The sequence below is a fragment of the Prionailurus viverrinus genome, chromosome D4 (assembly GCF_022837055.1).
Source record: "Prionailurus viverrinus isolate Anna chromosome D4, UM_Priviv_1.0, whole genome shotgun sequence".
NCBI classification, from domain to species: Eukaryota; Metazoa; Chordata; class Mammalia; order Carnivora; family Felidae; genus Prionailurus; species Prionailurus viverrinus.
In genome coordinates this window covers 81,188,735-81,213,177 of record NC_062573.1, presented here as the reverse complement: position 1 = coordinate 81,213,177, position 24,443 = coordinate 81,188,735, and the positions used below count along the sequence as shown (strand labels likewise).

Here is a 24,443-nt window from a genome sequence, read left to right as displayed (position 1 = left end):
TCTCCTACCGGTAGTCAGTCTTTAATACCTTTAACTTAAAAGCGGCAAATGAAATCCAAAACAATCTGGGTGCTTCCAGGCAAATCCTGGGGAAAAGTGGAGTTGAGGAATGGAAAGTAACGGCTCAAGAAACAGGTCAGTGAAATCAGGGATTTCACTCCTGTGTCTATTCTCTATTTGACAGGAAGGGAAAACAAGAGCTTGCTCCAGAACAGAAAAAAAGAAAAAACTTCTATAACTAGGTCATTAGTTTAAAAAAAAAAAAAAAATTACAGGCTGATGAATATTACCATATAAATTAGTCAAACATTTTATTATAGCGTATATATTTATATCAAAAGCACAAAGTTTTATTCTGAAAACCAGGAAGATTGTGATGTTCCAGAAGTGTGAGTCAGTAATTCCAGTCCATTTCTACTGGTGCCACGTGCCTTATCACCTCAGCCAAACCAAGGTGCAAACGAGGCTATGGTCACAGGTCTGATCACCGTACGGGTCCCTTAGCATTAGCGGTTTCTCAAACTGAGACACGGACTCCCAATCCCAGTCAGCCGTCTTCCAGATGTGTGCTGCTGCTCTCAGTGGGACTCAGCCACAGACCACACTCAATACACACCGAAGCCCACATTCCCCTAAGTCCGAAGATTCATCCTCAATAACAAGGACAGCACAAGGTGCACTGTCATCTACTTCCAAATAAAACGAGTCATCACACGCCCTGGCACATCTGAAGTGAATTATATAGGAAGTGGTAAAGCTCAGAAGCATTCTATGGTAACTGACCTAAGGACAGCGAGGACAAATGTGGTAAAAGCCATCATTACCGACAAGGATCACCAAATTCTTAGAAGTAAGTACTTGGGCAGCTCGAGGCAGTGAGGTCTTCAAGAGTTCTCCTGCCTTTTAAAAAAGTCCTTGGGCTACATAAAGAATGAAACAAACAACCATGATTTTAAAAATCAGAATATTCTTCCTGTTTGTTCTTATAGGCCATTAGTATTCTTTTAAAACTTGCTCCCTGAGAGATCCCAAACTATGTCAAGAAATTAAGAGTGAGCTTGAAGTTATCTTATTAAAAAAAAAAATCTAGGTTAGCTTTATCACTTTTTATATTACTATAACCCTTAATATTAAAAAGTCAACAGGATAAAATTAACTTCTAAGTAATACAGTCTTGAGAATACATAGGGGGTAAAGTCAGTATCTATATAAAAATGGTATTATACTCAAAGATTTAACTGATGGTGTCGAAAATACAAATGTAATATTATTTTAAAGGGAAAGACTTTGTTTTAATGTTTACCACCCAGCTTATTTAGTAAAGTAGATTATCCACTACTGATTTATTGCTTTTAATATGATGAAACACCAGATTTGACAGCTAAATTAGCAGGATACAAGTACATTTTATCTTTAATTATTTTTGTAGCGTAGGACATGTACATACCCATATAAAAAGAGACTGTAGCAGATGCCTCCTAGAATCAACCGGTTCTTGTAAACATTGCATTTGTGCAGATTTTCCTACTTTGATTCCAAAATTGAGTACAATAAGATTAAAGGCAAATTTAGTAGCCAAAGAAAACCAAAAAAACCCAAAGTCCAGTTTGACGTCCCACAACATATGGTATCACTCTCCTCTCTTCAGAAAAAAAACAAAAAACCTAGCAGCACATAAAAAAAATTTTACAAAACGTTTCAGTACTCTTTTTTCCCCTCCCATCAAAACCGAACAAAAATAAAGTGCAGCACCCATAAAAGTGTCAAGAAAATAGCCAAGTTCTTCCTTTCTTGTAACAAAATAGCACTTGGCCTCAGCAGTCTTAACCAAATCATACAGTGTCCATCATTTTGGATTCATCATCTTCTTTATGTACCACTGAGTTTAAACTGCAAAGAGCTGTATTGACAGAATACTGAAGATAATCTGGATTCTGGAAAACATAAATAGAGGGAAGAAACAATGGATGATAACCAGTTTTATGCCAGCATATACAACTACATGTTCAGTTTCGCACTATTTCTCTGCGATGTATGTGGGAAAGAAAATGGACTCAGAGGTCAAACTTGGGTTGAAACCCAAGATGATGAAAAAAATAGACAGGACCATCCAAAGAGGATGTGGCAAAGACAGATGATATACGTAACAAACAGAAATGTAATAAACACTAACTTTTTTTCCCTTTTAACAAAACGGTGCAAGTTAAATTATTTAGTCATAGAAGGGTACATCTTTCACGTAACTATGTGTACAAAGCTATTGATAATTTAAAAAAGATATGACTTTAAGTCAGCAATGTGTTTTTTTTTTTTAATAAATTTTTTTTTCAATGTTTTTTATTTATTTTTGGGACAGAGAGAGACAAAGCATGAACGGGGGAGGGGCAGAGAGAGAGGGAGACACAGAATCGGAAACAGGCTCCAGGCTCCGAGCCATCAGCCCAGAGCCTGACGCGGGGCTCAAACTCACGGACCGCGAGATCGTGACCTGGCTGAAGTCGGACGCTTAACCGACTGCGCCACTCAGGCGCCCCAGGTCAGCAATGTGTTTTAAAGATTACTATCTAATTACCACAGTAAATATTAAAAATGCAAAACACTTGGGGCGCCTGGGTGGCGCAGTCGGTTAAGCGTCCGACTTCAGCCAGGTCACGATCTCGCGGTCCGTGAGTTCGAGCCCCGCGTCAGGCTCTGGGCTGATGGCTCGGAGCCTGGAGCCTGTTTCCGATTCTGTGTGTCCCTCTCTCTCTGCCCCTCCCCCGTTCATGCTCTGTCTCTCTCTGTCCCAAAAATAAATAAACGTTGAAAAAAAAAAAAATTTAAAAAAAAAAAATGCAAAACACTTGAATAAGGAAAAAAATACAATTACCGAGTAAAAATTAGTTACCTTCAGAGTGTATTTTGGTTTTTCAAAGATTAAAAACAAACTCAAATGAGAAATTATTAATCTTTTGAGAGGCACTTAGATCCATGTATTAAAAATTGAGAATAAAAGGACATTTTAATTTCAATTTTTGTAGTTCCTAAATATTCTATCTGTTCGTTTCTAAAGCTAAGAAGAAAACCTTATTTAATAAATGCAAAAACAAAACCATTATTTGTTAAAGCACCATGACTAGGGACATAAGCCCTTAAAGACCCAGGACTTTAGGAAATTCTTCCCTAACAATTCAATTTTGTCTATTCAGTTGTTCTGAATATCTGCCAGCTACTCAGTGTTTTAGTACTGTTACACCCAGTTTCATCTGTTTATTTAATGAACACCAATGAGGAAAACAGCCCAAAGAGAAGATAGATGCCGTAAACTTTCCCATCTCATAAGGAGGGGGGGTTTTCAGAAGATCCTCTTAGTAAAGTAAATATGTGTAATTCCATGATTTGTAAAAGTCAAAAAGCTAGCCAGAAGTTGGATTATTCCCAATCAAGTCTTGATGAAGGCAATGGCACGAACAACTGAGTGAGGTCTGGAACACTTACGTGCTGTTAGACCTCAGTTCGAGTCCTGCCATCACCACCTAATGCAATGTAATCCTGGAAGAGAAAACTTAGCACACCGTAGTAGATTAAAAAGCTGGTCTACAGGAAAAACCTAGGGTAACTGTCACAACACCTCTAAGAGGCCTTGATTAGTTCTCTCAAAACTAAGGATGAAGGGATTTGGCTTATTTGACAAGATTGTTGTCAACTGAAAAAAAAAAAAAAATGAAAAGCTAAAGTGTTACCCAAATTTAAGTTTTAAAAAAAATTATTAAACCCTCATTACATTATCCCATTCTCCAAAGAAACAGAGCTAAGACCTTTACTGACAACACAAGCCCAATTCCAAAGGCCCTCAGAATGGAGCTTACAATTACTCTACCAAGACTGGACAGGAGAGGACCTCCAGAACTCAATATCCATCTCCCCAGGAACTGTAAAATCTACGGAGAGACTTAAAAACAAAAAGCAATGAAAACACCTAACCTAATCCAAACTTAAACTGAACTGATTACCGCATATTCTCATCTAGTAGCATTCCCAACACATTTCTCGTCCCAGTGACCGGTTCCTCCCAAGGGGACATGACTGCGTATTTCGTCCTGTTCCTAGCGTGCGATTCAACAACCGTCTGTAGTGCAGGTGAGTGAGCAGAGCAGGGGACAGAGATCCGGGACCGGAGTGATCGGCCGCATCAACTGCTGGACTGACTTGAGGCCAACTGCCTAACCTCCGTGAGCTTTGGTTCACTCATCCATAAAAATGAATGAGAAGATTAAATGAAACAACATATGAAGGTTGCAATCTACAGACTGATGATAATAAAAATGGGATGTTATCATTATGGTAAGCTTTTCTTCCAAAAGCTTCCCCTCAACCAGTCAAAAGTCCTTCGGTGCATCCAGCTGAAATTTTACACAGCCCTTCCCTCCCTCAGGAGGATTGGCGCAGAATGCTCAACTTTTCCAACCACGAGGAACAGTCTGTTAGCCCAGAGGAATTAAGTCTGAACAACCCCGATAATATCAGCAATTTCAAAGTGTCAAAATTGTACAATCTCAGCCCCGCACCTCGCAAATGCGACAGCAAGGAACGCCTAGCAGCAGACCTCAGCTGCTACCGGTATGTGCAATAAGAACTTAGTTCTCTCAGACCAGAAGCAGCTCTTTGGTAATACAGACCAGTTCTCTTTGAACGTAGATCTTTTCCCTCTTACGTTCAGAATCAATGACGTCCCTCCAAATCTCTTTTTCCCTTTGTATTCATTATGGGGTATCTTCATTTTAGGAGATTTATATATTGTACATATTAGATGTGACGGTGTCTTACAGTCATAAAAGTCCCTCGGAAAGACTAGTTAGATGTGGGCTATTTCTCAAAGAAGAGGAAATCATTACCATATTTAAAGACATTAAGAGATACTCTGCAGGACAAATCAAGGGGAAATATTGCTTATCTATCTAAGAGGTAACATTACTAATTATGTAAAAATCAAGATCTTCATTATTTCTATCCTTGAGAATTAATATTTCTGGCTGAGTTGAATATTATCAACTCTTGTCCTTAAATTGTCACTTTGGCCTACAATTTATGTAACAGAAATGGTGAAATTATAGTCATAGGTACAGGTACTGAAAATCTCAATTCCTACTGCTTTATGAGATTTAAAACTACAGGGCTCTCCTCACATTGTCTTCTGAATGAGAATTCCCTTTTCACTATGTAGTCAACAGACTAACCTGACTAAAGTTGGTCTTAGAATCTTGGGGTCTGGAAATGAGAGATGACTGAGCTCAATTACAATGCCACTACAATTAGCACAGGCAGCAATTTTGTTGTGGTAACTTAAAATTGCAATCCACAGTATCAGACCAGTGGCCTAACCTCTCCTTCTGACATAAGCGACACAGCTTTATCTTGATCTTGTTGCAGAGGCTCAGTTGATGCATATTACTAGAAAGAACAGCTTAGCATAAGGTGCACTGACATACTAATAAGCATGCTGCCTCTGCTAAGCAACACCAACATTTAATAAGACAATACTAAATAAACTCATGGAACAAATCACCTTGGTTGCCACTGAGATGTATGCTCTGAAGCCAACTCATCCTAAGAAATTCTTCACAGTATAGTTCTACTGAGAATGAGGGGCTACTCAGGAGCCGCGCTGGGAAGTTCAGGATCAAGATGATCAATAGGTAACACCTGCCCTTAAGGATGCTTAGGTACAAGGGGCCTGGGTGGCTCAGTTGGTTAAAGCGTCTGACACTCGATTTTGGCTCGAGTCATGATCTCGAAGGTTATGAGATCAAGCCCTAGTGTTGGGCTCTGTGCTGACAGCACGGAGCCTCCTTGGGATGTTCTCTCTCTCTCTTCCCCCCTCCCCTGCTCGCGCACACATGCTCTCTCAAAATCAATAAACGTTAGAAAAAAAATGCTTAGGTACAACTCTTCTATATTTGAAGGAGTGGAATTTGGTGTCTAAATCCCCAAGGGAGGGAAGACATTTATTGAGTGACCAAACATGGCATGAGATGAAAGAGTTATCTTTTGAGGCGAAAATATTTAAAATGACCTCACATACATTACATGTAAGAAGAATAGTCCAAAAGAACAAAAATTGTGTGAACTAATAAGTTTATAAAGTATTTGCTTTTCCAACTTACTTGTGATAAGGATTCTAACGAACCTATAGATCCAACACCAGAATGGGGAACATGATTTTGAACTGTCATAGGTTGAAAACTTGGTGATTGAGAATAAAGTCTGACTCTTGACTTGAAAGCTTCAAGTTCATTTTTGAATGCTTCGAAATAACCTTCTTCCTCTGCCTAGAAAACACAAAAGAACCAAAGACTGTTTTTTAAGACTTCCAGACCACACAGTAAATTCTAACAAACATATATCAGATCTGAAGTGAAGGAAGTAAAGATAAGGTGAATAGTTTAAATGTATGTAGAAAACACCAGGATCCTTGTCAGATTTGTGAAAACTACCAGTTTCATAGGAATACGAAGAATTGGCTTCGTCCATTTTCTCTGCTCCAGCAAAATAAACAGCGTGCACACACGCACGCACGCACACACACACACACAAATATAACAAAAGAAAGCAGGTATTCTCCATATTTCTAGATTCTTGACAGGATCCAAAGTAAGTCTCATTTAACCTGTCATATTCATTCTATCCCTTCCCACTGCCAAGCAACAACCAAGGGCTATTCTTAAAACCTTCTAATTCTCCATCGATTACCTGTTTATAATAATTCTCCAACTCTATACTCCCTATTTGTAAAACCATGAAAACTAAATAAAATTCAATATTCACCTCCATTACGGAAGCATCTTCGTGTTTTAGTGAAGCAAATACCTTTTCAACATTATGGAGAGAAGAAAGTATGAATAGTATGCTGCAGGAGGGGAACTCCCTCCAATGACGTATGTAATACAAGCAAGATTCTTGATGGAAAACACCCAACTGGCAGTCACCTCCACTTAAGTCTCCCCTGCAGGTAAAGAATGACATGGCACATACCCTACACTAACAGGACCTTAGGCTTTAAGTTCAATGATGGAAGAGATTTTGTCACAATCTCATTCCATGATCTCACTGGGCCCATTTGTGTGGAATGCTGTATTTTCTTTAATGTAGTCTAGGTCTTGTGGATTAGTTATTAACATTATATCCATACACATCATGCAGACAACATTCCGTGCTGCCATTTTATCTTTTTATGAATTCAGCAGCCACTTCTTTAATTGTAGCATTTCACTTTAATCAGTATATGGCACTTGTGTGGACACCCAGGACGTCAGCCTGCATATCCAGAGGTAACCCTTCTCAAACGGTTATGCAACTACTATTAAAGGAACCAAGCAGCACAAGTGCTGGCATGCCTAAGGCCTAGGGATTTAGGTCTGGAGAGACTGGACTGACTCTTGCCGGAAGTAACCACGGGTCACTTGCTTCGTTTCTCTATGCTACTTTCCTAACTTGTAAAATAGAAAATAATAAACCTTATAAAATCTTATGAGGATTTAACGAGCTAATCCATGTAAAGTTATTAGAACAATACCTGGCACAAGGTAAGCACTCTATGAAAGTTAGTTATTCCTGAACTTAAAAAAAAATTATGAAGAACATAATGTTTACGATTAAAGACTTTTCAGTTCTACTTTGACAAAGTAAATTCCAAAGGATAGACACAGTTTGGCTATGTTCCATTATTCTATTAAGCACTAGTCCAAACATAACCAATAATGTAAGGCAAAGAAGAAAGTATGGCTTTTATTATACCTATATGTCAAGTGAAATTTAGAACAGTCATCATAAGCATAACTAAAATACCAACTCCATCATTACTCATTAAAACTCTACTGTTTTGGGGAAATTTCCTACTTAGGCTGCACTTTAGAAGAGTTTACAACATTTAAGGTAGAGCTACTATCACCCTGATACGTTAAAGTTCAATACATTTAATACATTTTTCCCCTGTTTATAAAAGAAAATATTTTCACTCTAGTATATAAAAAAGAAAATGGAAATCACTTATAATTCTCCCATCCAGATATTATCAAAGTTAAGTTTTTGGTGTATTTCCTTCTAACATCTAATTGTGTATGCTGAAATGTATCAAGTCACTCCTTTGCCTCTTTGGTTTTACTGCTTACACATGTATCCTTCAACAGCATATTGTTCAGTTCTGCTTGTTTTGAAACTTCATAAAAAATACAGGATACTCTTTGCTTTTTCATCCACAGTGACGCTGGTTACTATTTTACCAAATGAACATCCCACAGTTTATTCCTTCTACTGTCAAGAGACACCTGGGTTGCTCTCAGGCTTTTGCGATTATGAACAATTATCCTCTGCACATGTAGCCTTGCTTCTCAAGGGCAGCAGTTCTCAAACTTTATGCTCTCAGGACCCCCACTCCCTTTTCACTGTTGAAAATGATTGAGGAACCTGAAGAGCTCCTGTTTATGTTGGCCATTATTTGTCAATGTTCACTGTGTTAGAAACTAAAACCCGGGCATTTAAAAATTATCTAAAATATAACAAATTCATTACATGTAAACATTTATAACACTTTTATAAAAAAAAAAAAAAAAAACAACCAACCCCATTTCTGAAACAAAAACATTTACTGACAAGTCTGGCTTAACAGAAGATAGCTGGATTCCCACATCTGCTTCTGTATCAAATAACATTTCAGTGTCACTATGAGAACAGTTTTGACTCTAGGCCTCCCAAAACCAGGTCTTGAAGACTGTTGGGTGTCCCTGGACCACATGCTGAGAAACCTGTTCTCTAGCATATACACCTAGAATTTCTGGGTCTTAGCACTTGTTCAACTCTACTAGGAAGTTTTCCAAAGTGGTTGCACCAATTTATACCTCTACAAGAGTGAATGTGAATTCTTAACTGTTCTTCTTGTACAACTTTTCAATCATTAAGTGTGAAATGGATTGAATGGATTTGTCCATTTTTCTTTCATAGGCCAATACATATCACTTCTTTTGATTCATAGCAAAGCATTTCCTCACATCATTAAAAATTCTTAAATTTTAATGTCTGCATAATATTTTATGTACCACAGATTGTTTTTATCCATTCCTCTAGCTGTTGAATGTTTAGGTTGTTTCTTGTTTTTGTCCATTACAAAAGTCATTTCTCTTTAACTGTGAGTTCTTTTATTTTATTTTCGTTAAACTGTGAGCTCTATACATAGAGGATTACCGTACCTACACTATAGTCGCATCACCTTAAGCTGCAGTCCTTGCATTCGTAGGCAGTCAATACTTACTGGCCTCGTATAGAGCTCCCTTAAGTCTAAATTAGCATGAGATCAGCAATGTAATTTTTTCCCCCGGTATAAAATCTATAGGGTTTAGCGTGTGGCATTCTGGTTGGGTGGCTTCCTTTAATGTATATGGACCAAAGAGGTCTCAGCTAAGGCTTAATCTTCCCATTCATTTATTTTTAATATTTGTTTTGGAGGGAGGGAGGGAGGGAGGGAGGGGGAGGGAGAGGGGGGGGGAAGAGAGAGAGAGAGAGAGAGAGAGCGCGCGCGCACACTGGGGAGGGGCAGAGAAAGAGGGAGACAGAATCCAAAGCAGGCTTCAGGCTCTGAGCTGTCAGCACAGAGCCCGACGCGGGGCTCAAACTCACACACCGTGAGATCATAACCTGAGCTGAAGTCGGAGGCTCAACTGAATGAGCCACCCAGGCGTGCCCCTTAATCTTCCCATTTAAAAATATTAAATAGTTACTTACTTTGGCTTTCTGGAAAAATAAACGAAAACACCCTCTTGGATCCACATTACAGTTTTTGGCCATTTCCATAATAAACTGCATCACAACAGCTTGATGTGCTATTTGTTCCATTAGAGCCCCTTTCTGAAAACAGACATTAAAATTACCGAGAGATATCTCTGGAAACATATTTGACATTGTGCTTACTATGTGGATTTTAAAACATGATTTTCAAATAGGCTAAAAGAGAAAAAGGTTTAGAGTATGCAGGAACAAAGAAATGAGGCAGCAAAAAAAGCCTACTGGCAAGGTTTCCTTATGCTAACTAAAACAACTATAAAAGTTCCCACGGTAAACTCAAGTAGGTCTAAAAACAAAAAATTATAATTCTATTTAATAACCTTCCCGTTTTCACTTAAAGGAAGTAACATAAAAAACAAAAAACCAAAAAAGCATATCAGAATTAAATTAAGGGTCCCAGAAACTCAAGGTTTACACAATACCTGTTCGGCTTCTAGATGAAAACACCATAAAATAAGATATTTAGCAGTTTCTTCACATACAAGGTATGGGTGGTCAGACAAAAATCTCTGACTATCATCCCATCGACTCAACATACCTATAAAAAAAGGATTAAATCACAACTGTCAAATACTCTTATAAACAAAGAAATGGTAGTTTAAAATGATTCCCTTTAAAGACAATTCACATTACTACAGCAATAGGTTATGGTAAAAGAGCAAAGAAAGGAGAATAAAACTCTTTTAAAGCAATCCCCAATATATTGGAAACAGCTTCCAAAATTCACAGAAAGTTTCATTTCAGATAATTAGGTTAAAATAGGGCGACTGATTTAAAGTAAAAAAAATCCTGCATCTGAGGAATGCCTGAAATTCCAGGCAAACTGGCTGGTCATCCTAGGCAGAAGTAAGTACAAATGATTTCAAGACACTCAATGTTATTTACTCACAGAATACAAATTTTTCTATTAGAAATATGGAGAAGAAAGCACAACCTCAAGAAACTATACTTAGCAAAGACGTAATAAAAGTGAAAAACCCCATCATCTCTAATTTATTAAAAAATGTCTAAGCTGATAATGTCAAATGTTGACAGCAGAGAAAACCAATCAAGTCTGACAAAAGTAAATGTACTTTAACCATTTAGTCATGTTTATAACACACAGAAAACCTTTAGAAATTAGTGAAGCATATTTAAAAGCAGATGCCATTTTGCTTCAAAATATCAAGCTAATCCAAATACTACTTAAGGTGTATCTGTATCTTTATCCAAATTAATAAGAAATTTGGCCAAAAAGTCAATACCATCACGGAACCAGCAAAGCGTTCAGCTTTTAACTTTGTCCAGTAAGCTTTACACGTGAATAAATTAAGTAGAACAACGTTAGCTTTAGACTCTTAAGACTCATCCAAAGAAGTCTGTATGTCACTGAAGCATTCTGGAAATTTTAGAAGGTGGTGTCAATAGTTTGGCAGTGACATCTTTCCTCTAGATACAAATTGAACTTCTATACGTTAAAGTTCCACATTAGAACACAAAGAAGAACAAAACTGAAGACAAATGTCTTTTTGACAAACACACGTTTAGCAACACATGGGAATCAACTGAAAAGAAACGATTACTGTTTCTCATTTAAATAAAGGAGGGAGGAAGCATTTTAGCATTTTCTCGTAAAGGGTTTTATTAAGTATTTTCCCAATGCTTCAGATGGAGTGATTAGGGCATTTTAAATTCTGAGAAACAATGATTTTGAAAGTTCCTTAAAACTACTTCTCAAGCTACAGTTAAAGAGTCTAATAACTTCTGAGGGTCAGATCTAAAGAAAGCATAATCCTTATTTCTTATACCTGAAGCCATAAAATAAATCCTATGAAGCAGTTTTGCGTTAGCTTTGTTAGAGTCCTGAAGAGGTATTTCAACTCTATCCACATCCACACAGAGAGCATTGCTTCTCTTTACTTCTCCATGGCAGCATCATGACTGACTGAGGCACCCAAATCCTATCCATTTTGGTTTCTTTTACAGGAAGGATAATACGAAATGGTTAGTGACATTTATAGGGATCATGAGGGTGTCATCGAATGTTAAAAATTTTAAACTATCCATTTAATACCTAAGACAAAATACTTGACCACAGCTTTTCTTTATCCGAGAAATACCTCTCATCACTTGATTTCAAAAATGCATACCGATTATCATGAAACTGACACGTCAGGTTACAAGAGCCCACACACACCTTCGTGGAAAGAGTGTGGAATTTTATGAACAAAATACTTCAAGAAACTCCAAGGCTTTAGTGGAACAACATACCTGAAATCACTGTGACGTTATTTTACAATTTGTAAACAAACTATGAGTAGCACAATCTCTCGCGGTGACTAAAACAAGCAGACTCGAGAAACAAACGGCCTAGGTCCGAATACTGGCCTTACCATCTCCTATGCCTTGGCTAGCTCTATGCCTCCTTTTCCTCTTCTGTAACATAGGGCTAAAAATAGTATCTCATTCAGAGGGTTTCTGTTGAGAATTAAATGAGTTAATACACATGAAGCATTGGGGACAGTGCCTGACAAGAGGGTACATACTAGGCAGTATCAACACAAAAGGGAACAATTCACTCTTTCAGCGAGTATTAGACGCTTTGGAGAAGACTAACATAGTCATTTCAACCGGCCGGCCAATCTCTGAATGCTTGAAAAACCTTATCTTGATGAATTAGAATGCTTTAATTGTGTGCTTCCACGTATGTATTTTCCTGAACATCTAAATCCCAACCCATCCATCAGCTCTCGATATTCCACCGGATTCCGAAAATGATTGCCCAAGACACACAACCTTATTGATTTCCCTTTCCTCGTGGCATTATACTTACAGAATAACAGATTTGAATCCTTCAAATTACACTAATGATTTTCCTATCTCTAGCTGCGGAAAACATCCCAACAAGGTTGAGAATTTCTCAATGGAAGTTAAATAACCTTTTTCTGTATTTCCCGAGTCCCAGATCACCTATATTTCCAGTCACCTGCCACCAGACAACTATTTCTACCTACACGTTTGCACATAAACTCCTCTTATTTGAAACCAAACCCATTTTTCTCTCCCTGCTATCTGCAGTGCTTCACAGGCTCCATGTCACCCACTCAAGAATTCTAGAAATTCCTCTAGACATTTCCATTCCTCCCACATCAAACTGATCACCAAGTCTTGTGGTGATACTATTATAAGTTGTTAATATGGTGAATCATGTTAATAAATTTTCCAATGTTAAGCCATCCTTGAATTCTTAGGATAAACCCTTTAAAAATACTTCTTTTTCATGTTATAAAAATGATGTATATTCATTGTGAAGAATTTGAAAAATCCAGAAAATCATCTGCAATCCTACTACAAGAGAGGATTAATGTTAATGATAACACTTTAATGTATTTCTTTCTGGAATTTTTTGTTCAGTAGGCTCCACGCCCAGCGTGCAGGGCCTGAACTCATGACCCTGAGATCAATACCCGAACTGAGATCAAGAGTCAGACACCTAACTGACTGAGCCACCCAGGGGCCCCAGGGCTTTATTTTTAACTACTTAAATAAAATTAGGTGCCTGGGTGGCTCAGTTGGTTAAATGTCTAACTTTGGCTCAGGTCATGATCCCACGGTTCGTGCGTTTGAGCCCCACAGTAGACTCTGTGCTGACAGCTCATTCTGTCTCCCTCTCTTGCTGTCCCTCCCCCGTCCCCGGCTCCTGTGCTCGCTGTCTCTAAAATAAACACTGAAAAATTTTAAAAAAAAATTAGAATCATATCATGCATATTCGTTTTCTATTCATTTCACTCCACATTCTATTCAGGAGTTTTTATACTAAATGTTTTTCAACAAACAGGGTATCAATGTGGTTTTGAAAAGCAATGTGTAAGCGCTTACATTGAGGAAATGGAGTATCTACCTTCAATACAAATGAGAAAAATCCCATCAGAGTATTTACGCAAACATTTACATCTTTCAGTAACAATTCCAGTGACGACATCCCACATAGATTCAAAGATGTTAAATCACAGCTAACTTTGGCTGGAAGTGAAAAGCTGATGTACCATGAAAAACCGTGTTAGATCATCAAAAAGCAGCTCTGATGATCACAAAGAAAATGAGGTCAGAGATGCACAGGACTTGGAATAAAACTTCTGGGAAACTGAAAAGAAAACAGACTTTGCTGCTAAACTGGTATATTTATAAAACATGAGTTAACTAAATTAATAAATTAAATTCAACTGTAGGGAGGGAAATCCAAGATTTCATTGCTTCAAAATACTCCTCGATATGGTTGTACCATTTATCATTAGATGGTAAAGTCACATAAGTAAGATGGTCAACAAACAGCACAATGGAAATGTTAATGTCAGGCACACATGAAACCGCAGAGAAGTACCGGTGTCAGGTCACCGGAGCCCATCACAGCTCTCTGTGTCTCAGGCTCGTGCCTTCCAAGAGTTGGGAATGCAAGCCAAGTTTGGAAAGCCTCTGCTGGAAACTTTAATTACAGCTGCTATTCCAGATGTGATACACTTTGAAGAAGTGTATCAATGTAGTCATAATCCTGACAAATGCTTTCTTCACTCTCCACCATAATAAGCATAGAACACCAGAAACATTTGCTTGCACCCAGCAGGAACAGCATTACACTTTCACTGAGCTGCCTAAGGTCTCTGGCTGCTCTGTGCCACAATTCAGTCCACAGGGACTTCCATCATCCCACCATCCCGCATGCCTGCAAGCTGGTCCACGTCATGCTGACAGAACTTGGTGAGCAAGAAGTGGCAGGTATCCCAGATGTCTTGGTAAGATATATGCAGGCCAGAAAGTAGGAAAAAAACACATGGAAAATTTGGGAGCCTACTACCTTAGTAACATTTCTAGGGATCCAAGGAACTGTGGCAAGGAGGACATCTCCTCCAAAGGAAAAAGGCAGCGCACATTTCCATCAAAAAACAGGCACAGTGTGAATCTGGGAGTGGCTATGAGGTCTGGTTGACTTTGAAGACAATAAGGCTCTGATTAGTCTTAGGGGATGAGACAATGGAAGCCCCAACACGCAATGGCAAAACCTCTCCTTATTAGTCCTCTACTTATGGAGGTCAAGTCAGCTTTTTTCCTCAGCCATCTCCCTGTCTGCATAATATTGTATAAATTCAGGACTCTCAGTGGCAGACTTGAGATTATGCAGAGATTCAATGGCATGGGATCTCCCCATTAAGGATATTCCAGGACAGCCTCTCAATACCTAATTTGCCAGTAGCAGAAACCAGCGCATGGTGGTGCCATGCTTCCACCACTAGTATGTCTGTGGTCCTACTAAATGAGTTATTGCCCACTTCACATTATTTCTTGACCCAGAAACTCATTCTACAACAAAAGACATGAAGACAAGAGGCTCATGAAATTCACTGGTCCTATAAACATCACCACCCAGAAGCAGGTATTATGGAATGGTTAAATGTTTTGCTGAGTCGTAGTGCCAGATGGGTTACAATACCCTGTGAGGCTGGGTTATTCTCCCACACAGAATTGCTTATTAAAGTGCTCTGTCTGCAGCAAAAATGAGGGGACCATTTTGCACCATTAGGCTTCCCATGGCTCCAAAGCTTACAGAAGGCCATCTGGGTGAGAGCACCTTAAAAGATGCTCTTCCAGTACATGCAGTGGGACACACAGGCTAGGAAGCAAGGACTCCAGGTGGGAGTGGCCAATCACACTATCACAACCAAGACTCATTTACAAAATTTTAAAAAGTAAACCCTGTTCACTTCGTCAAGTTCTGTTCTTTACTTAATTCGAATACACAGCCTTTCTTTTTTTAAAACAAAGAGAGTGAGAAAAATGAATCCTTTATGAATGAACTACATAAAAAGGGGAAAAATCCAAAGTAGTAGCAATCGTTTTAACATAACTGAAGGATGAATGGAATTCTAAACGCTTAGGGGAAAAAAAACACCATTGGAAATATATTTCCAAATGTCACTTAATAAGCTTATTAACATACTATAAGTGAAAACTATGTTTACTAAATTAACATGTTACTTGGGATCAAAATACAGACCTTGAACCTTAACCACTAACACTTCCCAAAAGCACTCTCTCCCCAACAGCACCACACTGCTTACGCATGCAACATGTTATTTCCCAACTCTGCACTCGCTGCTGCTCCCTCATCTACACGGGGACCTCCTCCTATGTGTTCTTCAGTCTAGCTCAGATGTCACCTCCTGTGCGAAGTCTTCACTACACCACCCCAAGCCCGCAGTCTTTCTTCAATAGAGAAAACTCGTTTTCAGTACCCTGTAGATATATTTCTATTACTGTATTTATCCGAATAGCAGCTGAAGGATCTGCGTGACTTATACAGCAACTATTCCAAAACCTGAAAATAACGAATGCTAATCTTATCCCCATAAAATAATCAGATGCCATGGAAGCAAAGAGGGAAAAAGAGAAGAGCAAAGACCAGTTGGGAAACAGAAAGATGCTGTGGAGTAAACAAAGACTAGGTCTTAGAGGGCAGCGTTATATAATAGACTGAATTTTGCTTCTCTTCACAACTTAGTTTGCTGTCAATCTATTTATTATCCAAAAAAAGGGTCGAAAACAAGAGCTGTCCAACTGTGCCAGAAGTGGCTACCCAAAAGGAGTTTTGTCATTTACCTTCTTTTTGGTACCCACTATAATACAGACACTTTCTGTACACATATTTATGGTATCACTTTATAAAAGAAGGAAAACTAAGCAGCAGACTTACCAAAATGTCTGATTTTTTGTTCATATTTCTGCATAAATGATTTGGATTTATCTTCATCTTCTATTTCTTTTCTTTTATCTTGATTAATAAAACTCTGAGAAAAAAATTCTTTAAGTTAAAATCAGATTTTATATTCTAACTGAATCTTTCTCAGATACTGAATGCCTAGCAATCCTTCCTATAAACACTATAACAAGATGGTACATTATACTGATATTATATCATTAAATTTATCTGCTAAACTCAATTAAAAAGTTAAAATTTTCTGTACTAGTTTCAACAGTTTTAAAAAGTGATGTATGTGTGAAAATTATAAACACTTTAGAAATCATACAAATTCCCTATTAAAGCACAGAGAGATCCTTTACATGAATTGCATGTAAATTTGCATTATTCATTGCTATTAAATATTTGCAGCTCTAGTCTAATCTTCGGAGTTCTTGCTGGAAATAAACTTAGATTTTCAAAGCATATAGAGAATGAAGTATATCTGATATAACTTCTTGGCTAAGACATACACCTAAAATATAGGCCCTTGGTTTTAAACTTTTCTTAGGAAAGGCCAAACAATTTGATTCTGAAATCAAGTGCAAATTCTATTAAGGAAGTGCTTATTTTCAATTAAATAAGTCATAAAGCAGATCAAGATGAAGTTTTTATCTAGCCAGAGAAACTGGCAGGACAGTTTCTCAGAACATTCTGTGATCACATTTAAACCTTGAGATCATCACTGCCAAAAAAGAAAATTGCAAACCAGCTCTGCCAGTTTATAATCTGAAAGCACACAAATTTACATATTTCAAAATAAAAGCATTTTTTCTTTTACATATCCTGCTATCTAGACCAGCACTGTCCAATAGAAATATAATCCAAGTCACAAATATAAAGTTTTCTATTAGCCACATTAAAAAGCAAAAAGATACAGATGAAATTAGTAACCCATTTATTTAAACCAACATATCCAACATATGATCATTTCAACATGTAAGCAAGACAAAAAAATATTAATGAAATTTTTTACTCTGTTTTGTACTAAGTTATCAGAATCTGGTGTGTATTTTACACTTACAGCACATCTCAATTCGGGCTAGCCACATTTCAAGCGCTCAATAGTACATGTGGCTAGCGGCTATCGAGTTGGACAGCGCAGATCTAGACCAGTCCTCTCAAGTCTCAAGCTCCCAGACAAAATCAATGTACGATTTTGAGCAAATGACTGGAACATAAAGACAATCCTAATTAAAATGTGGTACAAATGTAGGCTATGTTATAACCCAAGTTCAAAAACAAACAACAACAACAAAAAAAAAACAATTAAAAGCAGAGACAAATGAAAATTTTTCTTTGTGACCACTGTGTTAGGAGACATTAACTTTATAAAACAAAGAAACACTGCTTTGACCATTCTCTCTGGAAGAAAAAAATCATTTTAAATAGTTATGGTGTATAAATGCAAACCAGAAATAAAGTAAGTGCTAAGAAGACACACCCCTTGGAACAATATATATAGACACCGTGAATCATTCAGATAAAGAATGATCTTGGTATGTGTTCAGGGGTAAATAAATATATACTGGCATGAGTACATAAAAAGTCTAGAAAGATACAACTTACTGTTAACAGTGGTTATCTCTGGGAAATGAAACTGGAAGTGAAGGAAGCCTTTCAATTCTATTTTACATACTGGTGTATTGTTTTGTTTTTAAATTTTTTTTTTTAGGGGAGAGTAGTGGGGGAGGGGGGAAGGGAGAAGGGGAGGAAGAGAACGAGACGGAAAGAGAGAGAGAAAGACAGAGACAGAGAGAGACGCCCAAGCAGGCTCCATGCCCAGCGCAGAGCCCAACGAAGGGCTCCATCTCACAAGCATGAGATCATGACCTGAGCTGAAATCAAGAGTCAGACACTTAACCCACTGAGCCACTCAGGCGCCCTTGTTTCGTCTTTTGTAATAAACATGTTGCGCTCACAATTTTTCTCAACGTAATAAAGCACTGATCGAGCTTGTAGTGTACATTTAACCTGTGTGTATTACTTGCTGCGGCAGAACTAGCGCTGGTCCAAGGGAAGGAAATTAAAAGCGCTTAAGAGGGTAGGTTGGGAGTGGATGCTAGGACAGAAACAAAGAGTGTTACAGACTGAGAAGTCTACAGAGTAATGATGGTTAAAGATAAAGTGAATATGACTTACACAAGAAAGAACAGTCTATCCCTGAAGCTTTGAGTTACGTTTACAAAGAAAAAGAAGTACTACTTTACACAGCAGTAAAAATGAATTTCATTGCCCATTTCTTCTTCAGACACGACAGTCAAAGAATAAAGCCCACATAATCGAGGGCGAGACAGAACACTACTCTTAATGACTACTAACTTGGCAAAAGTACTGTACTGGTCCTCTCGGTTACGTTGGTAATGCTAAATCTGGATTACTACCCGAGGTTTACTAAATACACACCAGGAAGTAACAGTGAAACACTCGTTAATAAACTCCGCATCTACACATCAGCATTACGCAGCGGACAGCAAGCCGACAGAAACAGCAGAGAGCTCTCATAACATCTGAGCTTTACCACATGCCAGGCCCTGTCCCGTGGGCTTTTAAGACATTACCATATTTAGTCTTCATACCCACCCTTTATTGCTGAGGAAACTGAGGCTTAGAGAGGTTAAGTGACTTGCCCAAGGTCACAAGCAGCAGCATGTGACAAAGCTGAGGTCTGAGGCGGTCTGATTCCAGTCAACACTCACATTCGGCGTGCTATGCTTCATGTCCGCGCCACGCAGTCACCTTCACGACCACCCCCGTTCGACGCTACGGGGATACAGGTTTCCTGTAGCCAATGCTTTTCATAAACTGTCAAAACCGGACACCATTCACAGCATTCTGCCGCTTTGCTACCAAATGTGCACAACTGGTCTGTACAAACACTCAATTTCTTCTCCTTTCATTATGACCCAATCAGAGGTCGTACCTTATTAAAAACATCCTTGCTAATGGCATCCATGTTCCACAGACACATTCTCTCTCTCTGTACGAGAGCCTCTTCTTTCTGCCTCCACTCTTCTTCGTGTTGCTTCAGCTCCGATACCGCTGTTTGTGCTTTGGCATGTTCCTGATCCAAGGACTCCGAGTTATGCAGGGCTAGGCTACCAAGTTTCTGCTGAGCTTCTGCGAGATTCCATTTGCACGCCACAGAGCTCTTGACAAACTCTTTCTGCTTTTGGCAAGCCAGTTCAATTCCATGACTATACATCTGGAAACAAAACAATATTGTAAGAAACGAAGAAGGCGATGGGTTTGTTGGTGCAGCACAATTTTATTTTCTTGCAGTCAAGGATTTCTGTTCAGTCTTTTTTGGCACACAGGTATTCTGCCTTCTGTGTATGCAGTTATACTTTTATATTACAGGTCTTCTCTTCATCAACTAGATTCTAATCTAGAATATACCACTTCCTTGACAACCATCAGGCAAAAAGCCTGATAATCAGCACAATGTTCTACACATAGCTGGTGCTCAAGAAACATTTGATTGACAGCTTCGTAGTACTGAAACAGCACAATAATTGGGAGCAAAAGCTTAAATCTAGTTCCTCACCTTACAATATGCTGAAAACCAGATCTTTAGGGTTTTGTTCTCTATCACACAGATAGTCTTTAACTTAATCCTAGTCAAAACAGGCAGAGCTATCAAAACAAAAACAAAAACAAAAACAAAACTGGTCCACCCTGATGACTGCCTCTGTTCCACTCATAAACAACGGTAATTAGTCATAATATTTACTGAACCACTACATGTAGGGCACTTTAGTGTTTAATTCCTTATATACCCCAGCTCTATAAAACAAAAGCTGAAGGTACATTCTTTAAGACTTCTCAGCCAAAACGCAGAACAATTTCAAACTACGTATTCCAAACAATTTTACTTCGATCTGTTCCCTAATCTGCACCACTACTCAAGTCCTTATAATTTCATACCTCAATTATATAAATACAGCCTTTCTCACATGAAGCCATTTCTCCATTCTACCAGACTTGGAGTGATCTTGCCAAAAACCAAATCTGATCACTTTCCTCATTCTTAGAGTCCTGGGATAAAGCACAAACTGCAGCATGGCGCAGTCCTTCATGATCTCACTTCCTACCATCTCTCTAGACTCAGTTCCAGTTACTCTCCTCCTCGTTTGCTTCTTCCTTCCACCGCCCACCCCTTTCAGTGTGGCAACCCCTCATCCCCCCAACTCCTATCTCCATTCCAGATTCTGGCATCACTTCCTCACATTTTCTCTAATCCTTCCTTTCCCACCCAAGGTCTGCCTACTTCTTAGTGGTGTTTTCACACAACATTGTGCTTAATTGTCTACTCAACTATCAGCTTCTCGAGGGGCTAGAATTCCGTAAGTCTTAGATGAATAAATGATTCTTCACTTTTTGTAACAGACTAGTGGTGGCAATTATGTTTTGCAAGTATTTTTACAAATATTTGCGGCAAATAGCACTCAAGGTCTTTACTTTTGAGCCGAGTCTTAGATTTCTACTGCAGCAAATGTGGATGTTGTTGCTATTCAGGTGTTTTATTTACTCATTTAGTAGGTTTGAATCCCAGGTATCACAAGGCCCTAACCAACCAAGTAATATATATAGATATACATATTTTGCTATCTGAAAATAGGAGCAAGAATAACTGTAGCCTAGCTATGCTTGAGCAGGAGCCAGGAAAAGGAGAAAAATGAAGCTATAAAATTTATCTTATAAGAAAAGACAAAAGTATACTAAGAAAGGCATATGGACAAATGGAAATGCCCTGCATTTTCAAATTGTGTGGGAGCAAATATTCATGTCTCAAATCAAACACAGAAACCTTATTTCCAAATTCTAAAAATGATTCATGTTTAAATTCTTCTCCACAGACTATACAGACAACATCTGGCATTTGAGCAAAGTATCCAACATGTATTGAGATGATTAAAACAAAAACAAAAACAAAAAAGGTCCTATTTTACCTGTGAACATATTGAGGTTTTAGGGGAACGTTAAACATGACTATATTTTCATGAACATAAATTCAAAAAAGGAACTAGGCTGGCATTAGGTTTACTAACATCACTTTACAATTAAAAATGCTCAAACAGGATCTCTAAATTCCGAACTGCTTTTTACTTTAATTGGATCTCAGAACTGTACATCACATATGACATTAAGAGGTCTAGATTCCCCATGTCTGGTAAAATTAAACCGAAGCTGTTTTTTGAAAAGATTATAAAATGCTTATAATTTGAATTTAACATTTTATTCTTTCCAAATATGCCAATCCAAAAACTTAAGTCCTAAAGCCAGCAAGACAAGTACGTAGGTTATAAACACACGGACAAACTTAGCATCAGTCACTTGGCAAAACGTAACACCAAAGGTAGTTTCAGCCTCGTGGTTTGACATCACAGGATGGGAAGTGCAGCAGGTAGGAAAAAACACTGTAGTAGAAGTCAGAAGTGGTTGCCAGTTTTAATTCTGCCACTAATTGGCTACAGAGTCTCAGAGAAATCACGTTTAATGAAGAAGGTAAGCCTGTTTACTTAGAAAATACCTCCAGCTAAGTAAGCTTATAATTCCAAGTGCCTAAGTAAAGAGTTAATACACAGATATTTTCAAGTTTATCTTTTTAGTAATCTCTACACCCAACATGGGGCTCAAACCCACGACCCAGAGATCAAGAGTCACATGCTCCTCCGACTGAGCCAGCCAGGCGCCCCTCACAGATATTTTCTAAGTTCAGAGTTTATCTTAGGTTACTTTTGTGATTCAACCACAAGGCGCTGAAATTCTGGAGACCTTTTATTCTCTCCATATGCCTTCAAAATTGACAAGAGCAGCTGCTGTTCATTTTTCCCCCTCCATAACACATTCATTATATGCTCACATAACACATTTTGTATATAAAGATGACACTAGCAATCCATAATTAGGGGGTGACTACTAACCTGTCGACTCTCATTCTGTCCTCCTAAAAAATGTCTTGCACTTTCCCAGAGACTGGCTGGCCGAAGTACAGTCTATGGTTATGAAACAGCATTTTTCTCCCTGAAGCCAACTAACCCAGTGTACTGGGCACAAGACCTTACACTTATTAGCAAATGATTTAAATCACTCATCTTTGCTAACAGCAAGATGTGCCTAGAGAAAAGCTGTTAATTCAATTAAGCTCTTAGGGACCCTACTCTGCAAGAAGCCTGGAAAGTAGAGACATCCATAACCGTTTCTCCGGACATATTAGTGTTTAGTCTGTGTTCTTAAAATATTCTTCCAAAACACACCCAGATTAGGAGAAAAACCGGGATAAGGTGATGAGTATGTAAGCACTCCCTAAGACAGGACTCAGAAAAATCCTAATGGGTACCTCATTTGGGTAAGTTTCAGAGGAAAGAAGGCTGGATTGAAACCTACAAGTAGCACCGGGAATCTGAGGAAGAACTCTGAAGAAAAGGGCAAACGTGTGCCTATGTGTTTTCACTGGAGACTGATGTGGAGCAAAACTAAAAACCTAACTGGAGGGGAAATGGTCACATTAATGGGACGGATTTACACCACCCTCAAAAGCGAGGTTTTACGGAATTTATTCGGATGTCCAAAGTCAATGAAATTGGATCCTAAATTTGTATAAAGTCAGGAGCTCAGTGAATTATTGAAACACAACCAACCATTCGCTGTTCCTAACTATTAAGTGGGCACAAGTATTAGAGCCTTCAAGAGAATAAAGTGCTCGGGTAAAAACACGCACGAGGAGACAAAGGGTCAACGTTAGAGCGTTAGCCGCCCCAAATCTGGGTGCTGTCGGGGGGGGGGGGGCGGGGAAGGGGGAGGACCATCTTCCCAGGATGGGAAGAAATTAGCCAAGGTGAAAAGGTGTGCGTGGAGGTGGAGATTGGGAATTTACGGCCAGCCCTTCTCAGAAGCCCTCAGAAGATGCTACAATAGCCGCGGGATGGCATCAAGCCCCTGACCCCCGGGAGTGAGATGGGGACGCAGAACAGGGTACAGGGAGGGTCGCAGAGGCAGGGCCGCGCTGGTCCCCAGGCCGGCACCTCCCCATCCCGCCCCCCCGCTCGCCCCCGCGCCCGAACGCGGGACCCCTCTCACCTGGGCGCCGCCGCCCGGCAGCTGCGGGCAGCGGGGAGAACTGGGGGACACGTCCAAGTCACTCTCTTCCTCGGCCTCACCCTCGGCCCGAGGGAGGCTCCAAGGTCCCGGCGGCGGCCACGGCTGCTCCATGTCCGGCTGCCCCCAGCCCTAGAGCCGCCACTGCCAACGGACTTGGCGTGAGCGGAACCTGCTGCGCGGAGCCAGCCGCCCCAGCCTGCCGGGGCCGTTACCCAGAATCCCTCTGCTGGCCGCGACGCCGACGCACACCCCGCGCTGGCCTGGGCCGCGGACGGCGGAAGAAGACGGACGGACTTGGCTACGTCACTTCCTGCTTGGGGGTTGGGGCTGGGAGGGCAGGTTCTGGGCGTGCGTGAAGGGGGTGGGTCGGGGCTTCGTGTTTAAGGTTGCGTTGTCTGAAACCTTTGAGCGATGCCAACATACCCCTAAGGGCGCTGCGGGTGTCATAGTGTTTAGTTGTGGCCTAGCGTTCCCTTCGCTCTGCACCGTGGGTCCCGGACGCCGAGAGGTGCCGTGTCCGCTTCGCAAGTTGTTTACAGACGGCAACGCCTACCTCTACGTTGGTCTGCAAAGTAGCAGTTCTGAAGCGAGGGTGGGCGGAAAATAGGGGAGAATTTTGAAAGGCAGAGCCAAGTTTTCCCTCATTTCGAGTTCCAAGCTACAGAGTTTGGCGAAACTTGGCTGGGAGGAGGAGCGCGTCGACGATGAAGTAGCCGAGCAAGCGCGGTTGATGAGGACGAATGCAGGTGATAGCGGA

At 39.6% G+C, this 24,443-nt stretch overlaps 1 protein-coding gene across 2 annotated transcripts; it reads right to left on the bottom strand.

Moving 5' to 3' along the window:
• Nucleotides 1-294: 294 nt before the first annotated feature.
• On the bottom strand, nt 295-23,949 carry CDC37L1 (cell division cycle 37 like 1, HSP90 cochaperone). 2 transcript variants are annotated; one of them, XR_007146430.1, is made up of 8 exons: nt 23,666-23,949; nt 19,506-19,787; nt 16,538-16,631; nt 10,236-10,351; nt 9,754-9,876; nt 6,144-6,308; nt 1,448-1,934; nt 295-920 (listed from the first exon to the last, which is right to left on the bottom strand). XR_007146430.1 is itself a non-coding variant. In XM_047830825.1 (7 exons), exons 1-7 carry the CDS (start codon nt 23,795-23,797, stop codon nt 1,833-1,835), a joined length of 1,014 nt encoding a protein of 337 aa, XP_047686781.1. In that variant the 5' UTR covers nt 23,798-23,949; the 3' UTR covers nt 295-1,832. The 2 variants fall into 2 exon arrangements, 1 of the variants encoding a protein (XP_047686781.1); XM_047830825.1 differs by having other exon boundaries at nt 295-1,934.
• Nucleotides 23,950-24,443: the final 494 nt, after the last annotated feature.

Bases quoted from the DNA above. Each gene is read 5' to 3' on its own strand.
- CDC37L1 (XM_047830825.1), bottom strand. From the start codon at position 23,797: ATGGAGCAGCCGTGGCCGCCGCCGGGACCTTGGAGCCTCCCTCGGGCC. The intron at 16,632-19,505 runs GTACGACCTCTG...TTTTTTTCTCAG, and splicing joins GCAAGGATGTTTTTAATAAG to AGTTTTATTAATCAAGATAA. The intron at 1,935-6,143 runs GTAAGTTGGAAA...TATGTTTTCCAG, and splicing joins CGTTAGAATCCTTATCACAA to AATCCAGATTATCTTCAGTA.